This window comes from Danio rerio, chromosome 7, assembly GCF_052040795.2.
Source record: "Danio rerio strain M-AB ecotype USA chromosome 7, GRCz13ab, whole genome shotgun sequence".
Taxonomy (NCBI): Eukaryota; Metazoa; Chordata; class Actinopteri; order Cypriniformes; family Danionidae; genus Danio; species Danio rerio.
The window spans coordinates 9,929,327-9,949,221 of record NC_141027.1 but is presented as its reverse complement, the minus strand read 5'-3'; the positions used below and the strand labels follow the sequence as shown (position 1 = coordinate 9,949,221).

The 19,895-nt window shown below is 40.2% G+C and overlaps 1 protein-coding gene and 1 long non-coding RNA gene across 4 annotated transcripts in view; one reads left to right on the top strand and one right to left on the bottom strand.

Moving 5' to 3' along the window:
- Nucleotides 1-19,895, bottom strand: part of adamts17 (ADAM metallopeptidase with thrombospondin type 1 motif, 17) — a 328,430-nt gene that overhangs the window by 301,037 nt on the left and 7,498 nt on the right. For all 3 annotated transcript variants that reach the window (XR_015495085.1, XM_087260202.1, XM_087260203.1), the window contains exon 2: nucleotides 13,093-13,439. Coding sequence is in view for 2 of the 3 variants with exons in the window: in XM_087260202.1 (XP_087116328.1) it covers nucleotides 13,093-13,439 (347 nt within the window). In the remaining variant the exon portion in view is untranslated. The remainder of the gene's footprint in view (nucleotides 1-13,092; nucleotides 13,440-19,895) is intronic.
- LOC147843026 (uncharacterized) lies at nucleotides 10,257-12,775 on the top strand. The gene is made up of 3 exons (XR_015495376.1): nucleotides 10,257-10,438; nucleotides 10,919-11,688; nucleotides 11,736-12,775. It is a non-coding gene; the product is annotated as an uncharacterized LOC147843026 (long non-coding RNA).

Here is a 19,895-nt window from a genome sequence, read left to right as displayed (position 1 = left end):
CTTGCGAAAAATACACACTCAGGCCTTGTTTACACTAATATGTCTTTGTTTTTAAATGACATTTTAGAACGACAACGATCCACATCCACAGTGGCGTGTAGCATTTCTGAGCAACCCTCCTTCCTCACTACCGCTGTAAATGCACATCACGTGACCACACACACTCATTCACACACAGACACAGATGCACACACATTGTCATGTGCTCGAGACAGCGGGTCAAGGCAGCCAGCGAGTCAGTAGACTGCTTCCATCTTTTACTTTCACACAAGTACTTAGTCATTTTAGCGAACACCTCAGATACTGTTGGTTGGTTCCTGTTGGTTGTGCACCTACGGACGCCATTATAACGACACAGATCTCCGCCTATTCACGAGTCCCGCAGAAAAAAGTGATTGACAGGTGGTAATTATGTGTGTATCTTGCCTTTATTCATTTACTGTATGATTTGTTTATGGGTAAAACAAAGACCATGCAGGTCAGGTAGTTTAAACGGTAGGCTACTAATAATTAATTCGTTATTAATTAATTAATTATTCATAATCGAAAATCAAATCGAATCGTGACTTAAAAATCGAAAATGTAATCGAATCGAGGATTTGGAGGATCGTGACACCCTTAGTTCCACTTAATCCCTTCATGTCGTTTCAATGCAAATAAGTTAAGTTAACTCAATGTTTTTTATACAATTTTAAGTTGATTGAACATAAAACAATCAAGTTTAACCTCAGGAATTGTGTTGTTTCAGCTCATTTGAAATTAGTTTGAACAAGCAGACATTGTTTGTTTTTTTGAGTGTGTGCTTGGAACTAGGTGACATGGCACAGCAAGAAGGTCGCTAGTTCAAGACCCTGGCATTTCTGTGTGGAGTTTGCATGTTCTCCCGTGTTGGCATGGGTTTCCTCCGGGTGCTCCGGTTTCCCCCACAGTCCAAAGACATGCACTATAGGTGAATTGGATCAACTGAATTGGCTGTACTATATGAGTGTGTGTGTGTGTGAGTATGAAAGTGTATGGGTGTTTACGGTATTGTGACTACTGCTCTGAAATGAGTTTTTTTTTTTTATGTCTGGGTTAAAAACAACAACTTTTACCAATTTGAACACAATTTATTTTATTTAGAGAAATATTTAAAATGTTTCTGAGCATGTCAGGCTAAACAATTCAAATTAATCATTGACTTCTGCTAACATTATTAGTTTAAAAAAGATTTTTTACCATTTAAAATGAAATCTTTGGAGATGTTTTCTGTTGAAGATATCTGTTGTCTTAAAAAAAACGTAAATAAAAAATATCCTAATAAACCCCTGATAAATAAGGGACTAAGCCGAAGAAATATAAAAGAATGCTTGCAACTACAGCTCTCGATTCACTGCAAAAAGGCTTTTCTTACTTGGAGTTTTTGTCTTGTTTCTAGTCCAAATAGATAAACAATTCTTAAATCAAGAAGCATTATCTAGACAAGCAAAAAATATTGCTTTGTTTACAGAATAAGCCAAAATTAAGTGAGATGATCCAAATAATCTGCCAATGAGTAGGCAAAATTAATAAGCTGCGTGAAATGTTCTGAAAACAAGACAATATTTTTTGCTTGTCTAGAAAATGCTTCCTTAATCATTCATTTTCTTTTCGGCTTAGTTCCTTTTATTAAGCCGGGGTCGCCACAGCGGAATGAACTGCCAACTTATCCAGCAAGTTTTTACGCAGCGGATGCCCTTCCAGCCGCAACCCATCTCTGGGCAACATCCACACACACATTCACACACACACTACGGACAATTTAGCCTCCCCAATTCACCTGTACCGTATGTCTTTGGACTGTGGGGGAAACCGGAGCACCCGGAGGAAACCCACGCAACTGCAGGGAGAACATGCTAACTCCACACAGAAACGCCAACTGAGCCGATGATCGAACCAACGACTCAGCCTGCTTCTTGCAGTGAGACAGCAGCACTACCTACTGCAGCACTGAAAATGCCGAAAATGCTTCTTGATTCAATATATTTTTTTATATATTTAAACAAAAAATTCTAAGTAAGAAGTTTTTTTGCAGTGTTTATGTTACAAGCAAAGTGACCTATGGACTAGTATCTGAGCAATACTGACTTGTAGTATCACAGGAGTTATGATGCAAAGAGTCATGTTTCTAAAGCTAATCCAAATGTGAAAATTTATTGCCAATTTCTCTAGTGCTTCAAAACATTTATGAGTTTCTTTCTTCTGCTGAACACACAAAAAAGTTATTTTAAAGAATCCATTGACATCCATGGTAGGAAAGAAATACTATGGAAAGTATTCTGCCAACATTCTTTATAATATCTCCTTTTGTGTTCAGCAGAACTAAAATAATTTGAAACAAGTTGGGAGAGAGTAAATGATGACAGAATTAAATTCATTCATTCATTTTCCTTTGACTTAGTCCCTAATTTATCAGGACTTCAGCTTGCGAGGAATTGCAAAAAAGAATGGGTAAAAATTTCCAAACACAGGGGTGCCAAGCTTGTAGCATCATATTCAAAAAGACTGGAGGCTGTAATTTTTTGCCAAAGATACATCAACAAAGTATTGAGCGAAGGCTGTGAATACTGATGTACATGTGATTTTTCAGGTTTTTTATTTTTAATAAATTTGAAACTATTTAAAAAACTTTCGTATTAAAACTTTTTACATTGTCATTATGAGGTATTGTGTGTAGAACTTTGAGGGAATAAATGAATTTAATCCATTTTGGAATAAGGCTGTAACATAAAGAAACAATATCAATACTTTCCAGAAATGTATCCATTTAATGTTTATTATCCTCAAAGTGTTACATTTTTTAATAAAGCTAAAATGTCCTGTTTGGCTCTGATTTAATTCGTCATTGAGTTTAACTTCTATTATCTATTCGGTGTTGAGATTTACATGTAGTGCATTTATACTTGAATTTTTAATATTGAGTTGAGTAATTAAATAACTTATTGAGTTACTGGGTTACTTTTTAAACATAGTCATTAAAAATGTCATTTAAATACAATTTTAAGGATGTAATTAGTAATTAATAAGGATGTCCAGATCCGATCAAATGATCAAATATCGGGCCCGATCATATATATATATATATATATATATATATATATATATATATATATATATATATATATATATATATATATATATATATATATATATACATTTTTATTATTTTATAACACATCAATAGTTATGGGTGACACAGTGGCGCAGTAGGTAGTGCTGTCGCCTCACAGCATGAAGATCGCTGGTTTGAAACTCAGCTGGGTCAGTTGCCGTTTCTGTATGGAGGTTGCATGTTCTCCCTGCGTTCACGTGGGTTTCCCCGGCAAAGTAGAACATGGAAACAGCTTAAAGTGTAAAGCGCGAGTATGTCTGCGGGTCTGGAGGTATTTTAAATTTGATGACAATAACATTGCCGTAGTAAACTATGAGATATGTAAACTTGGGATTGTCTGCTGGGTATCTTAAGTTGAGGTGCTATTTGTTTTTTAGATTAGATGTTTTTATATTTACTGTTACATTAAAGTCCAAATGTGAAGAATTGATGTTGTTTATTACTTGATTTAAATATAAATAAAGTAAATAAAAAATAAGGAACATCCTGGATCTGTTTCTTCGCTCTTCTTTATTCTTTTTTTATGTATTATTTAAGTATCGGATCGGGTTTTGGCATCAGTAGATAGACTCGAACTCAAGGACAGAAAAACTGATCGGGACATAGCTAGTAATTAATTACATTTTTTAAGTAACTTCCCCAACACTGTTCGGAAGGTTATAATAGTTTTGGATTTTTCATTAGTTTTAGTTTCTATTTCGTTTTGACTTTTTGTTTTCAAATTCAGTTAGTTTTAGTTAATTTTAGAGGTAGATTTACTTGTTTTTATTAGTTTCTATATTTTGAAATTATTTAGTTTTAGTTTAGTTTTTATTAGTTTCATTATAATAAAAACTAAGCCATACATTTTTTGAAACATCTATTCAGAAGACACATGAACACTATCATCTACCTCAAAATACTATCATCCTCAAATTCAAATACAACAGACAGCAGCCTTTACTACAATATATTCAAGGCTGCTTTTGAGGTTAGATACACAGTAGTGATGGGAAGTTCAGATCTTTAACGTGGATGTGAGGACTCTTATGTAGTCAGCTATAGTAATTTCAGTCAGGTAAAACATCGCCACGATCTGTAAAATGTCCTACAGTAAAGTTTTGCAACCCGACTGAATCATGATTCACTTATTTAAATTCCATTACGATTTTCTGCTATGAATTAAACTTATATTTTACCAGATCCTCTCATTTAAGCCCTTAGCTTTACCGCGCTGCAGTTGTTCAAGTTTAGTTCACTCACAGCAGGCTGTCATGCACTGTTTGTGTTTGGTCCACTGAATCACGCGGTAACCGCTTCTCAAATTTAATCTCAATGTAGCGTTACTGTTCAAATAACTGAATGAGAGTATATATTAGATTATTTAGAGTCAGAGGGGGGATTAGGCTCGTTAAAAAGTAAGTAGTTTGTGGTTAAGTGCTTACTGGAGATGCAAATCGTTTCAAATGATTCAGTTCGATTTGGTGAACTAGTTCAACTGGTTCACTTAGAAGATCCTTTTAAAAACATTCGTTTGAGATCACGAAACAGAAATAAAACCCATTATTGCGCACAAATTTGTTAAAGTAATAGTTTAAAGTGTCTGTAATGCTGTCTCCGTGGTGCTTTCATGTCCACTCAATGTTTTTGTCGCGGGAGCAACAGTGTGGATGACTGGAGGAGAACCGGCTCGATCTGGCCAATGGCAGCAGCAGGACTAAGTTATAGACTCAGAGGTGCAGCACAGGTCAAACACCTGCAGCGCGAATAAGATTTACTTCTTAAAGGCTTACAGTAAGATTATGTAATAAATACATTTACAAATACGAAAATGAAAGAGGTTTTTGATATAATTTTAGTTAGTTTCAGTTACTTTTGTATGAACAGAATACAGTTTTAGTTAGCTCTAGTTTTTAAAAAAAAACTTTTGTTTTTATTTTTATTTCAGTTGACGACAATTATTTTACATTTTAGCTTTCGTTTTTTCACTCGTTTTTGTTAACTATAATAACCTTGATTCGTACCCTCGTCAAAAACTAAATGTTTAGAATTGTAGTGGTAGAATATCGATTCCATATCCATATCAATTTGCATATGGATATTGTTTCTTAAAGGGGTAACTCACAATAAAGTGCCTCATATTAAGTAATTTTGCATTCTTGTGACCTGGTAAAAACTTATTTACCGGTGGTTGGAGATCCCTGAGCTAGTTAGTTTCTTCAAGAATGCATTACACTATTATAGTTCAGCATTGAGTTATGTTGTTTTTTTGGGAAAACCCAAATGGGCCAGCGCTAGATTGATGCTGCACTTAGCGGAGCAATGGAGGAAATGTGCTGGAAGAAAGATTGGAAAATGCACATGGTTGGAGGTGAGGGAGATGTGCATAGATGAGCCCCCGGCGGGTGGAGGAGGAGGAGAAGAACATGGGAGTGCTGACAGGAAGTTGCCCACAGAGGCTGTAAAACACACACTTTCATCACAACATGTACAGGCAAACCCCGCATGTACCAGGTTAAACAAAGTACAGTTACATATGGCTGCACTCTGAGGAGAGATAGAGCAGGAAAAACAGTCTGAAATGACATTAACAGGCAGGAAGGCCTTGTTTTTGTCCTCTTGAACTTCAGCATTGTTTAAACAAGCTTACTAAGTAGTGGTTAGAAGTAGAAGAAGACTCCTCTGTTATCTGAAAGTCTGCATGTAGTACTTACAGTATCTGATTATGCACTGCAACAAATTGTGTTGAAAAAGGTTCATCCAAGATCGTAACTATAAATATATTTAAAAGGGCTGTCATTACGCTTTTTCTGATAAAGGATTTAATGTAAAATGGCTGTCTGTAAATGCAAGAGGTCTGCAAATTTTTAAATTGGTGATTAATGGATTAAAAAAAATTGATCTGATCAATAACAAAAGACTGACTGGGCCATTTGGCCAATAATAAAAGACTGAACCATGTGATCAATCACAAAAGCCTGGGCTATCTGACCGATTACAAAAGGCTGGGCTATCTGACTAATCACAAAAGACTAGGCCATCTGACCAATTACAAAACACTGAATCATTTTACCAATCATAAAGGACTGAACAATTAGACCAGTGACAAAACATTGGAATCTCAGACAATCAGAATCAACTGGGCCATCTGATCAATTGAAAAAGACTGGGCTAATGACCAATCCCAAAAGGCTGGACCATATGACCAATCACAAAATGCTGAGCCATCTGATCTATCATACCAGATTGAGTCATCTGACCAGATCAATCACAAGATTGGGCCATGTGACCAACCCCAAAAGGCTGGGCCATCTAATCAATCACATCTGACTGAACTATCTGACCAGACCAATCACAAAAGACTAGGCTATCTGACCAATTACAAAAGATTGGGCCATCTGACCAGTCACAAAACACTGGGCCATCTGATCAACCCCAAAAGACTGGGCCATCTGACCAACCCCAAAAGGCTGGGCCATCTGACCAATCACATCAGACTGAATCATCTGACCAAGCCAATCACAAAAGACTAGGCCATCTGATCATTTGTAAAAGACTGGGCGATCTGATTAATCACAAAGGACTGGGCCAATTACAATGGACCATATGACCATGACAAAATGCTGGACCATCTGACCTATCACATCAGACTGCATCATCTGATCTGACCAATCACAAAAGACTGAGCTAACTGACCTATCACAAAAGGCTGGGCCATCTGACCAATCACATCAGACTGAATCATCTGATCTGACCTATCACAAAAGACTGGACCATCTGACCAATCACATCAGACTGAATCATCTGAGCAGACCAATCACAAATGACTGGGCCATCTGACCAATTACAAGAGACTGGGCTATCCGACCAATTACAAAAAAGCTTGGTCATTTGACCTATAACAACAGACTGAATCATTTGACCAGACTAATCACACAAGACTGAGCCATCTGACCAATCACAAAAGACTGGGCCATCTGACCTTTCACATCAGACTGAATCATCTGACCAGACCATTCACTAAAGACTGGGCCATCTGATCAATCGAAAAAGACTGGGCCATATAACCACTCATATCAGACTGTACCATCTGATCAATCACAACAGACTGGGCCATCTGACTAATCACAACTGCATAAATTATCTGACCAATCACAAAAAATGGGCCATCTGACCAATCCAAAATGACAGGGCCAATGGCCACTCCGAAAAGTTTGGATCATGTAACAAATCACAAAATGCTGAGCCATTTGATCTATCACATCAGACTGAATCATCTGACCAGACCAATCACAAAAGTCTGGGCCATGTGACCAGTTACAAAAGACTGGGCCATCTGACCAAACCCAAAAGGCTGGCCATCTGACCAATCCCATCAGAATGAACCATCTGACCAGACCAATCATAAAAGACTGGGCCATCTGATAAATCGAAAAAGACTGGGCCATATGACCACTCTTAACAGACTGTACCATCTGACCAATCACAACAGAATGGGCCATCTGACCAATCACAAATGACTGGGCCAATGGCTAATTGAAAAAGACGGAGCCATATGACCACTAATATCAGACTGTACCCTCTGACCAATCACAACAGACTGGGCCATCTGAATAATCACAACTGACTAAATTATCTGACCAATCACAAAAGAATGGGCCATCTGACCAATCCAAAATGACAGGGCCAATGGCCACTGCGAAAAGTTTGGATCATATAACAAATCACAAAATGCTGGGCCATCTGATCTATCACATCAGACTGAATCATCTGACCAGACCAATCACAAAAGACTGGGCCATGTGACCAGTTACAAAAGACTGGGCCATCTGACCAACCCCAAAAGGCTGGGCCATCTGACCAATCACATCAGAATGAACCATCTGACCAGACCAATCATAAAAGACTGGGCCATCTGATCAATCGAAAAAGACTGGGCCATATGACCACTCATAACAGACTGTACCATCTGACCAATCACAACAGAATGGGCCATCTGACCAATCACAAATGACTGGGCCAATGGCTAATTGAAAAAGACGGAGCCATATGACCACTAATATCAGACTGTACCCTCTGACCAATCACAACAGACTGGGCCATCTGAATAATCACAACTGACTAAATTATCTGACCAATCACAAAAGAATGGGCCATCTGACCAATCCAAAATGACAGGGGTAATGGCCACTCCAAAAAGTTTGGATCATATAACAAATCACAAAATGCTGGGCCATCTGATCTATCACATCACACTGAATCATCTGACCAGACCAATCACAAAAGACTGGGCCATGTGACCAGTTACAAAAGACTGGGCCATCTGACCAACCCCAAAAGGCTGGGCCATCTGACCAATCACATCAGAATGATCCATCTGACCAGACCAATCATAAAAGACTGGGCCATCTGATCAATCACAAAAGATTGGGCCATCTGACCAACTCACAAAAGGCTGGGTCATCTGACCAATCACATCAGACAGAACCTTCTAACCAGACCAATAACAACAGACTAGACAATCTGATTGATTGAAAAGGGCTGGCTAATCTGACTAATCACATCTGACTAATGACAACTGACCAAATCATCTGACCAATCACAACAGAATGGGCCATCTGACCAATCACAAAAGACTGAACTATCTGACAAATCAAAACAGAATGGGTCAGTTATCTGACCAATTAGAATAGATGAATTTAATTCTACACATGTTCCCAAACATAACTAAAATGAAACACTATTGGCTTTTTAAAAAGGGGGGAGGAACTATGACCTGCCCTGTCTGCATGTTTCAGTTGAGGTTGTGTCAATCAAATGTCAATCAAAGTGTCTCTGCAGACTTTGTTTATCAAGTGTGAGTATAAAAAAATTGAATGAATTGATTTTTACCAGTAGGGTGAGGCAGTGGTGCAGTAGGTAATGCTTTCGCCTCACAGCAAGAAGGTCGCTGGTTCGAACCTCGGCTCAGTTGGCGTTTCTGTGTGGAGTTTGCATGTTCTCCCTGCCTTCGTGTGGGTTTCCTCCGGGTGCTCCGGTTTCCCCCACAGTCCAAAGACATGCGGTACAGGTGAGGTACTTGGGTTGGCTAAATTGTCCATAGTGTATGAGTGTGTGTGTGAATGTGTGTGGATGTTTCCCAGAGATGGGTTGCGGCTGGAAGGGCATGCGCTTTGTATAAAATATGCTGGATATTTGGTGGTTCATTCCGCTGTGGCGACCTAGGATTAATAAAGGGACTAATCCGACAAGAAAATGAATGAATGAATGATTTTTACCATTAGAGGCTGGCTATATGCACACACTTCTGCCGCACATTTGTGTTTAAACCCCTTATGAGGGGGATTTTTGCATAATAGGTCCCCTTTACAAAAATATCAAAAAAATTGGACATCGTACAGCCATCCCAAATCACACATCCCCACCTACCTACACCCCTGGTGAGCAAAGTGGCAAGAGAGAAGCATCTGTGTCACAGACAGATACCAGCCAGGGCTAGTTAAAACACCCAGCTGATCCGCACAGCCTCACATCTGCTCGCTGTCTGTCGCACTTTAGGTGTCAAAAATGTCTGACCTCCTCGCCATATGTGGGTAGAGAACATTTTACAATAACGATGAGCTCATTTTCCACAGACTCAGCCTGAAGAGGGATGAGTCAGGGTGGTCAGCTAGCTTTCCGTTAGCCAAAGAAGTCAATCAAAGAAGCTCATCAATAAGGTCGGGAAGGACAGGATGAAGACCATGTGTCTGCACTCTAACCAATCAGACATTGACAGCTTGCGATAATGGAGTGCCATCGCCCTTTCAGTCCTTTGATTGATGCCATTTAAGACCGATTTTCAAAGGAAGTTTGAAGGATGGAATGATCGTAATGGGACCAAAGTCAGGGAAAGTCTTTCTCACACAAACACAGCCTCGTCTCCCATGGGTGGGCCTGGAATGCTCACAACCACGAGAAGTCAAATAACCAGCACATATTCAGAGTGTGGTCGGGTGAAGCTCACGAAAACATGTCAATGTCACATGATCCACTACTACTAAAATTACTACTTCTAAAATCAAAAACAAAAACAATAAAGCCTGTATAAGCATGTACAGCTGAAGTTAAAATAATTTTTTCCTCCCGTGATTTTTTTTTTCTTTTTCAAATATTTCCCAAATTATGTTTAACAGAGCAAGGAATTTTTTTCACAGTGTTTCCTATCATTTTTTTCATCTGGAGAAAGTCTTATTTGTTTTATTTCAGCTAGGTGTAATTTTTTAACACATTTTAAGGTCAATATTATTAGCCCCCTTAAGAAATATTTGTTTTCAATTGTCTATAGCAGTGGTTCTCAAAGTGGGGGTCGGGACCCCTTAAGGGGTCGTGGAACAATGAAGGGGGGTCACCTGGTGATTTCCAAAAATCAACTTATTATTATTAGACTATAAGAATTACCATATTTTATCCATAACCAACTGAAGAGAAAAAAACAGCCGTTTATAGTTACTATAGTAGCTTATTTACTTGTTCTATTGGATTGTGACCCCTGGGGTAAATACATTATATTAAAGACAGCAATAGCGTCAGATGCAGCAGATTGATTTTATTACACCAGGTTAAACTTTCTGGCCCATTTACAGCACTGAAACACATTTAAAAAATTTAACGAAGAATAGACTTTGGTCTATTGGTGTATGTGTGCGCCATTGCACACCAAGTTTTCTGTATTTATAACCACCTCAGGGGATATTGGGGGTCGCGAGTCACTGGTATTGTTATTTTAGGGGTCGTGTGGTGAAAAGTTTGGGAACCCCTGGTCTACAGAACAAACCATCATTATACAATGACTTAACTAAATACACTAACTAATCTAGTTAGGCCTTTAAATGTCACTTTAAGCTGAATATTAGTATTTTGATAAATATCTAGTAAAATAATCTTAATGTCATTATGGTAAAGATAAAATAAATGAGTTATCAGAAATTTGTTATCAAAACTATTATGTTTAGAAATGTGTTGAAGAAATCTTCTTTCCCTTAAACAGAAATTGGGGGGGTGGGGGGAGTAATTCTGACATTTAGAGTGCTTCAAAACATGGTTCGATTGCCACCCCACACCCCCCACCCCTATCAACTAGGGCCTCATGTATGAAGACTTGTGTTGAAAGCTGTAAATGTGGTTAGGGTTTTAGGGTTATTTAGTGTTAGGGTTTAGGGTTACACATTCAGTATTAATCCACACAGCAGCAAAAACTGAAGGATTCTGAACCTTGACCACTGCACGCGTGTAGGACCAGCTGACGGTGACCATGGCATGGGCGTGAGTGAGGGAGCGGCGTATCTGAAGAGCGGTGGGTGTGAGTTGCGCGCAACGTACCTGAAGAACTGGGAGGGATGCGGTGGGGAGGTGCAGTTGACTTATTATTTAGTGTTAAGGTTTAGGGTTAAAGGTATAGGGTTATTTAGTGTTAGGATTTAGGGTTAAGGGTTATTGGGCTATTTAGTGTTAGGGTTTAGGGTTAAGGGTATAGGATTAGTTAGTGTTAGGGTTTAGGGTTAAGGATATAGGGTAATTTAGTGTTAGGGTTTAGGGTTGTGGGTTTAGGGTTAAGGATATAGGGCTTTTTAGTGTTAGGGTTTAGAGTTAAGGATATAGGGTTATTTAGTGTTAGGGTTTAGGGTTAAGGATATAGGGTAATTTAGTGTTAGGGTTTAGGGTTAGGGTTAGGGTTGGTTAAAAGGTTTAGGGTTTAGGGTTATTTAGTGTTAGGTTTGGGGTTTAGGGCTTAGTATTAAGGATTTAGGGTTAAGTTGCGCATAGGTATAAGGGTAAAAGCGAGTTTCACCCTCATTAGAATATTCGATCTGATTGGCCTAGAGTTATATGGCTGTATGTCTTGAACCATAGATCCGATTTGCAAAAATGAGGTATCATTTGATTTGTCTCTATCTATCTATCTATCTATCTATCTATCTATCTATCTATCTATCTATCTATCTATCTATCTATCTATCTATCTATCTATCTATCTATCTATCTATCTATCTATCTATCCATCCATCCATCCATCCATCCATCCATCCATCCATCCTTCCATGTTTCTATCTATCTGTCCCTCCGTCCATCCATCCATCCATCCATCCATCCATCCATCCATCCATGTTTCTATCTATCTGTCCCTCCGTCCGTCCATCCATCCATCCATCCATCCATCCATCCATCCATCCATCCATCCATCCATCTATCTATCTATCTATCTATCTATCTATCTATCTATCTATCTATCTATCTATCTATCTATCTATCTATCTATCTATCTATCTATCTATCTATCCATCCATCCATCCATCCATCCATCCATCCATCCATCCTTCCATGTTTCTATCTATCTGTCCCTCCGTCCATCCATCCATCCATCCATCCATCCATCCATCCATCCATGTTTCTATCTATCTGTCCCTCCGTCCGTCCATCCATCCATCCATCCATCCATCCATCCATCCATCCATCCATCCATCCATCTATCTATCTATCTATCTATCTATCTATCTATCTATCTATCTATCTATCTATCTATCTATCTATCTATCTATCTATCTATCTATCTATCTATCTATCTGGGAACCATTGTATTTAGAATAACATGTACTACTAAAAATGAAAAAGTTAGGATCAGTGAGAACACAACGAATGCTCCGGTGCTCCGGTTTCCCCTACAGACCAATGACATGCGCTGTAGTTGAATTGGGTTAACTAAATTGGCCATAGTGTATAACTACGTATGTAAATGTGAAAGTGTTTGCCAGTACTAGGTTGCGACTGGAAGTGCATCTGCTGCTTAAAACATATGTCACAATAGCTGGCAGTTAATTTGGTTGTGGTGATCCCTGATAAATAAGGGACTAAGCCGAAGGAAAATAAATGAATGAAAAAATAAATACATCCCAGACATGTTTAAATGACTAACTCAGATCTTTACAGCAGTCTCCACCACTCACCAGTCCTCCACAAGTGTCCAGCGAGACGAAGGAGTCCGTGTGATTGAGAATGGCTCCAGTATAGAAACACCGGCGGACCTTTGGAAGAGGTTCATGCTGAACGCTGCCCTCCTCCCTCCTCTCCTCTGTCACAAACCCCTCAGTGAGGAAAGAGGCATCTCTCTGGAGCTCCAAGTACAGCTCCTTACCAAAAGCCGGAAGCCGCAGAAACAGATGGTCCTCCTGCTGAGGGTCCGAGCGGCGTTTGCGACCTCTGCTCCACCTGTTAACTCCCGAAAGCAGGTGCATCTCATCCGGCTGCAGCTCCTGTGGCACGACCACATTTGTCTCGTATATAGCAGATTTCACTAGGAGACATGAAACATGTTATTAAAAGTGGAAAAAACAATTCATGACCTTCACAGCCAATTACTTAGTTTCAGTGATGATCATATGCAGAAACATTTGCATTCACTTGAATCGCTGCTATATTTTATGTGTTTTTAAAAAAAGATCTTAATAACTTCCATAACATCTCTAGACCTTCATTCATTGATTTTCCTTTGGCTTAGTCCCTTATTTATCAGGGGTCGCGACAGCGGAATGAACTGCCAACTATTCCAGCATTTGTTTTACGCAGCGGATGGCCTTCCAGCCACATCCTAGTACTGGGAAACACCCATACACTCTCACACAATTACACTACGGCCAATTTAGCGCATGTCGATGGACTATGGGCAGGCCTGGATTGGCTAATCAGGAGGACCGGGAGTATTCCTGGTGGGTTGGTCCATTTTTTTGGCTGCGAAGGCGGATGTCCCTAGCTGCCTGCACTCTCAGCAGTCGCACTTTTTCCATCTATTTATTTATTTATTTATTTATTTATTTGACCACAGCCTCACTGATTTAATTCATTATTTTTGCTCTGCTCTTTTCATTTATTTTCTCACAGCTCCGTGAGCAAAATGCAGCCTGCAGGTTTATGATGACGTAATTATCATTCGACTCCCCAACAGCACCACCTTGCTTATCAGCAAAATCATTTGTTAAAGGGCACATAGGTTACCCCTTTTTTTCATATTTATTATAAGTATTTTGTGTCCCCAGAATGTGTCTGCAAAGTTTTAGCTCAAAACACCCATCAGAGTATTTATTATAGCTGTTTGAAGTGTCTGTATTATAGCTGGGAAAAGGTTGTTGCTGTTTTTTTGCACTGGGCCTTTAAGGCGAGTCATCCCCGCCCACCGTTCCCACGTGCCTGTCAGCAACATGCCTCAACACGCCCTCGCCTGCCTCAGGAAGCAGATCTCGCGTAACGTTTGTGAGAAATACTACATTAAGAGCTTTAGCAATCAGTATTTGATGCATTTTTTGAGGAGTTACAACAATGAATTCAAGCACACACAGCACAGACACACACACACACAAACATAGCACAGACACGCAGCGCAGACCCACACGCACATACATAGCGTAGAGAGGCAGACACACTCACACACACACATAGCACAGACACGTAGTGCAGACACACACGCACATACATAGCGCAGACACGCAGACACACACACACATAGCACAGACACGCAGCGCAGACCCACAAGCACATACATAGCGTTGAGAGGCAGACACACTCACACACACACATAGCACAGACACGCAGCGCAGACCCACACGCACATACATATCGTAGAGAGGCAGACACACTCACACACACACATAGCACAGACACATAGTGCAGACATACACGCACATACATAGCGCAGACACGCAGACACACACACACACACACATAGCACAGACACGCAGCGCAGACCCACATGCACATACATAGTGTTGAGAGGCAAACACTCCCACACACACATAGCACAGACACGTAGTGCAGACACACACGCACATACATAGCGCAGACACGCAGACACACACACACATAGCACAGACACGCAGGGCAGACCCACACGCACATACATAGCGTAGAGAGGCAGACACACTCACACACACCCATAGCACAGACACGTAGTGCAGACACACACGCACATACATAGCGCAGACACGCAGACACACTCACACACAAACATAGCACAGACACATAGCCCGCGACACACACACACACACACACACACAGAGAGACAGTGAGAGAGACGCGGCTGTCCTGATGAAGTGAATCTGAAGTAAACCTCTGTACTTCATTACACACGTGCACACGTTTTAAAACATGTTAAACTTGTAAAACTCACTCTTGATCACGTCTGATGATGATTTATGATCCTAGCAAACTGAACAGACCTTTTATTCCCAGTTGCTTTGCGCTCGTCCTGTCTTGTCGATATGAGTATATGCATTACTACGGAGACATGTTAATGAGCGCAGCTGTCAATCAATATTGGTGGGCGGGGGGGCCACACTCCTACGTAAAGTTGCGGTCGATCTGAAAACCGCTCCAATTGGTCCACCGTTTATATGTTGTTACATTTTAAAAAAAAGGACTGGTTGTGTTTATTCCACCCCAATATGACAGTATATACACTATACTTACACACATGTATGTCCAAACAGCTTGAAAAGTAGATTTTTCACCATAGGTGCCCTTTAAAAGATTATCGCGAGATAAAAAAATGATAATAAAATGCGCAAAGGTGGCGCTGAAAAGCCCAGAATTAAAAAAAGCTGAGTACATTTTTCCCCTTAAACCAGCGGCAGCGAGAGTACGTCAACAACACATGAAGACAATGACACAGCCGGTAAGTTAGCGTTAAGCTAGTTAGGAGCAGTGCAAAACAACGATGTCTGCAAACCATCGTTTATGTACCGAACTTTTTCTTGTTCTGTAGCCCTTCAGCAGCAGCCTCTTGTACAGTTTGCTGCAAACATTGAAGAGCCAGGCCCTGTAACGTTACCAAGTATCAGTCATGAGCCCAACACACTAGAATGGGCAGGTAGGATTGTCATTGAGTGAATATAAGAATTTGAATAATTAATATTAATATTAATGAATTTTACACCTGCTCTATAAAAAATCCCTGAGACAATGAAATCAGATCATTCAATACATTAATAAATCTGACTTAACTTGTTTAGAAAGCTAAAAAGGAAAAAAAAAGATGAAGCCATCATTAGAAAATAATACTGTGGTGAAAAAGGTCTGGCAGTTTACAGCGCAATACTTGTTTTATTCTTTATATGTGTTTAAGGACTGGATATCTGGAAAGAATTTTGCACAGAATATATATTCAGATATTGCAGGAAATGACATTGTGATGTTTTAAAGAACAGTGTTGGAGATTTTGGGCGAAGCAGTGGCGCAGTAGGTAGTGCTGTTGCCTTACAGCAGGAAGGTCGCTGGTTCGAACCTCGGCTCAGTTGGCGTTTCTGTGTGGAGTTTGCATGTTCTCCCTGCGTTCACGTGGGTTTCCTTTGGGTGCTCCGGTTTCCCCCACAGTCCAAATACATGAGGTGCAGGTGAATTGGGTAGGCTAAATTGTCCGTAGTGTATGTGTGTGGATATGGATGTTTCCCAGAGATGGGTTGCAGCTGGAAGGGCATCTGCTGCGTAAAAACATGCTGGATAAGTTGGCAGTTGATTCCGCTGTGGCGACCCCGGATTAATAAAGGGACTAAGCCAAAAAGAAAATGAATGGATGAATGAATGTTGGAGATTTTGCTACCCTTTATTGTTCTCATATTTATGGCAAATATTTAAAGTTATAAAGCAGCTGATTTAACGTAATATTGTAATTAAAAAAATCAATACATGTAATTTTAATCTTTTTTTATACATATAGCTTAATATATATTTGTATTGATTTGATATTTTTTTCATTTTAAGGTTTGGATATTTATGAGCGCTAATTCTTACAGAAAAGTAGATTATCAAACTGTTAAACATTACATTGTGTTAACTAATCAAAAAAATCTTCACTGTTCAAAAAATCTTCACTGAAGTACTGAATTGGAAATGACGTTATTTTAATATAGTCAGTCGTGAACTGAAGTGGGCCGGTCTAAGGCTTGGAACTCCAGGGCTGAAAAGGAGTCCCACTCCAGCCCTGACTGTGGGGGAAACCGGAGCACCCGGAGGAAACCCACGCCAACACGGGGAGAACATGCAAACTCCACACAGAAATACCACCTAGCCTAGCCGGTACTCGAACCATCAACCTTCTTGCTGTGCCAACGCAATAAATTATTTAATTTGTTAAATTAACGTTTGAAAAAAAGTCAAAACATTTTGTTTCATTAATAATTGACAGCTTGAAGTTGGAAGAATAATAAGTTAAAAATGTAATCTGTAAAGCAGGTCGCACACCAGAAGCGCCGCTCGGCGCCGCGACACGGCGCGTACATGACAGTTTAAAGTATCGTACACCAGACGCGCACATTCGAATGATATTTAACATGAAACTAATCAGATGGCGCTCTGTGGCGCGGCTGAAAAATGAACTGCGTCCTGAGCCGTCGCCGGGCGCCGCCGACAGCCGCCAACTTGCGGCGCCGGTGTGTGTATCCTGATAGAAACCTATGTTTAGAATTCTAAAATGCATGGCGCTGCGCGGCGCGCCGCTTCTGGTGTGCGACCTGCTTAACAATCAGAAAATCACATACAAAAGTGAACCTCTTTTCAAGTGCACCCTGTGCTTCAAATCACTCACTAGTTTTCATTCAATACTTTAAGTGGACTATATTAGCGAACTAATGTAGGGACTGCAGAATGAGGGATTAGGGATTTTACATACAGCGCTAGTTTTATAAGTTAGAGTTCAGTTTACAAGTCTGTCTGCGGTTATAGAGGGAATAAAGTTACGGCAATGGAGACAAGCTACAGAAGTCACCAAAAAAAGAGCATAAAAAGAAAGTGACTAATGAACTGCACACAGAACTATAAAAAGTGCACACTAAAAACACAGCAGGCTCGCTGCCTAGACATCATTTTTGTGCATCATACAGTTGCATGAGCTCACATGCACTCTCAGCACTCTATGATGTAACACGCAATCTTTGCCAAGATGACTGCTTAAAGCTGCTGTCTAGGAAGGCAGATCACTAGAGTACAATATGTTGGGCATAATAATAAACACTGAAAAAAATGGTTCGATGCAAATTCATTCATTTTCTTGTCGGCTTAGTCCCTTTATTAATCTGGGGTCGCCACAGCGGAATGAACCGCCAACTTATCCAGCAAGTTTTTTATGCAGCGGATGCCCTTCCAACCGCAAACCATCTCTGGGAAACATTCACATATACTACGGACAATTTAGCCTACCCAATTCACCTGTACCGCATGTCTTTGGACTGTGGGGGAAACCGGAGCACCCGGAGGAAGCCCACGCGAACGCAGGGAGAACATGCAACGCACACAGAATCCACACACATCCACACAGAAACGCCAACTGAGCCGAGGTTCGAACCTGCGACCCAGCGAACGTGCTACCACTGCGCCACTGCGTCGCCCCGTCATTGCAAATTGTTGCAAACAATTTATTTAAGCTGAATTTAAACAAACAAATAATGCTGAACATTCCTAAATGTAATTTGTTTTTATTTATTCAGCCCATATATATTGTTTACAACCACTTACTTTAAAAAAAAATTGTAAATCCAATTAATCGTTTTTTTTTTTTTTTTTCTTCTTCTTCAGTGTAGCTGAATGTATGGTGGCCGGGAAGTGCAAATCAACTTTACAAAGTGTGAAACACTTTTACAAAGCTCGAGACAAATTTACATTTTGAAAAACATTTTCACCTATCATCAGACACCAACTTTTATGATCACTTGCCTGACCACACACACAGCCAGCCAGCCACACACTGTCATGCGCTCCTCTGAGCTCCAGAGAGCAGTGCACAACGGACAGATAATCAATGATGTTCCAGGAGTCTCTATGCGTTTGCGGGACTCATAATGCCTGCAAACGAGAGATGATCTCCCGGAAATTGCACGTCTCCCTCCCGGTCCTCAAATAAGTCGCTCACCCTTCTCACCCAAAGACCCCTCCTTGCTCTTCAGACACCCTGCGCACCCCCCGGCTCCACGCTTTTCAAATGATGAAGATGCCATCGTCCATCGTGATGTCCATCGAGCCTTCTGGTTGCCTCTAAATCTGTTCTTTCTAAAGCTCAATCCTTTACTATATCTATCAATAATTCTCCAGTAAAATTTGCAGCTCATGTTAAAAGTCTTGGGGTTATACTAGATGACATGCTTTCGTTTAATTCACATATCAGTAATATTTCACGATCTGCATTTTTTCACTTGCGTAACATTGCAAGACTGTGCCCTTCACTATCCCAACAAAGTGCTGAAGTGCTTGTACATGCTCTGGTTACATCAAGGATTTATTATTGCAATTTTCTCCTATCTGTTATCCCTCTTAACCAACTTCACAGATTACAGTTAATCCAGAACTCAGCAGCTAGGCTAGTCACCCGCTCGCGTGCTTCTGAACACATAACTCCACTTCTCTTTCACTGGCATTGGCTTCCTGTTTTTTACCGTATACAATTTAAAATATTTTATTAACTTACAAAGCTCTTCACAACCTGGCACCTGATTACCTCTCTGATCTTCCTCACTGGTACACTCCTCGGCGCTCACTGCGATCCTCTGCGGCTGAACTATTGTCAATTCCAAATTTTAAGATGAAGTCATTTGGTGGCAGGGCTCTAAATAATCTAGCTCCAGTTTATCTAACCAACCTTCTGTCTCGCTACAATCCAACTCGCTCTTTAAGATCTCAAAATTCAGGGCTTCTGGTAGTACCTAGAATAGCAAAATCAAGTAAAGGAGGTCGAGCCTTCTCTTTCATGGCTCCTACACTCTGGAATAGCCTT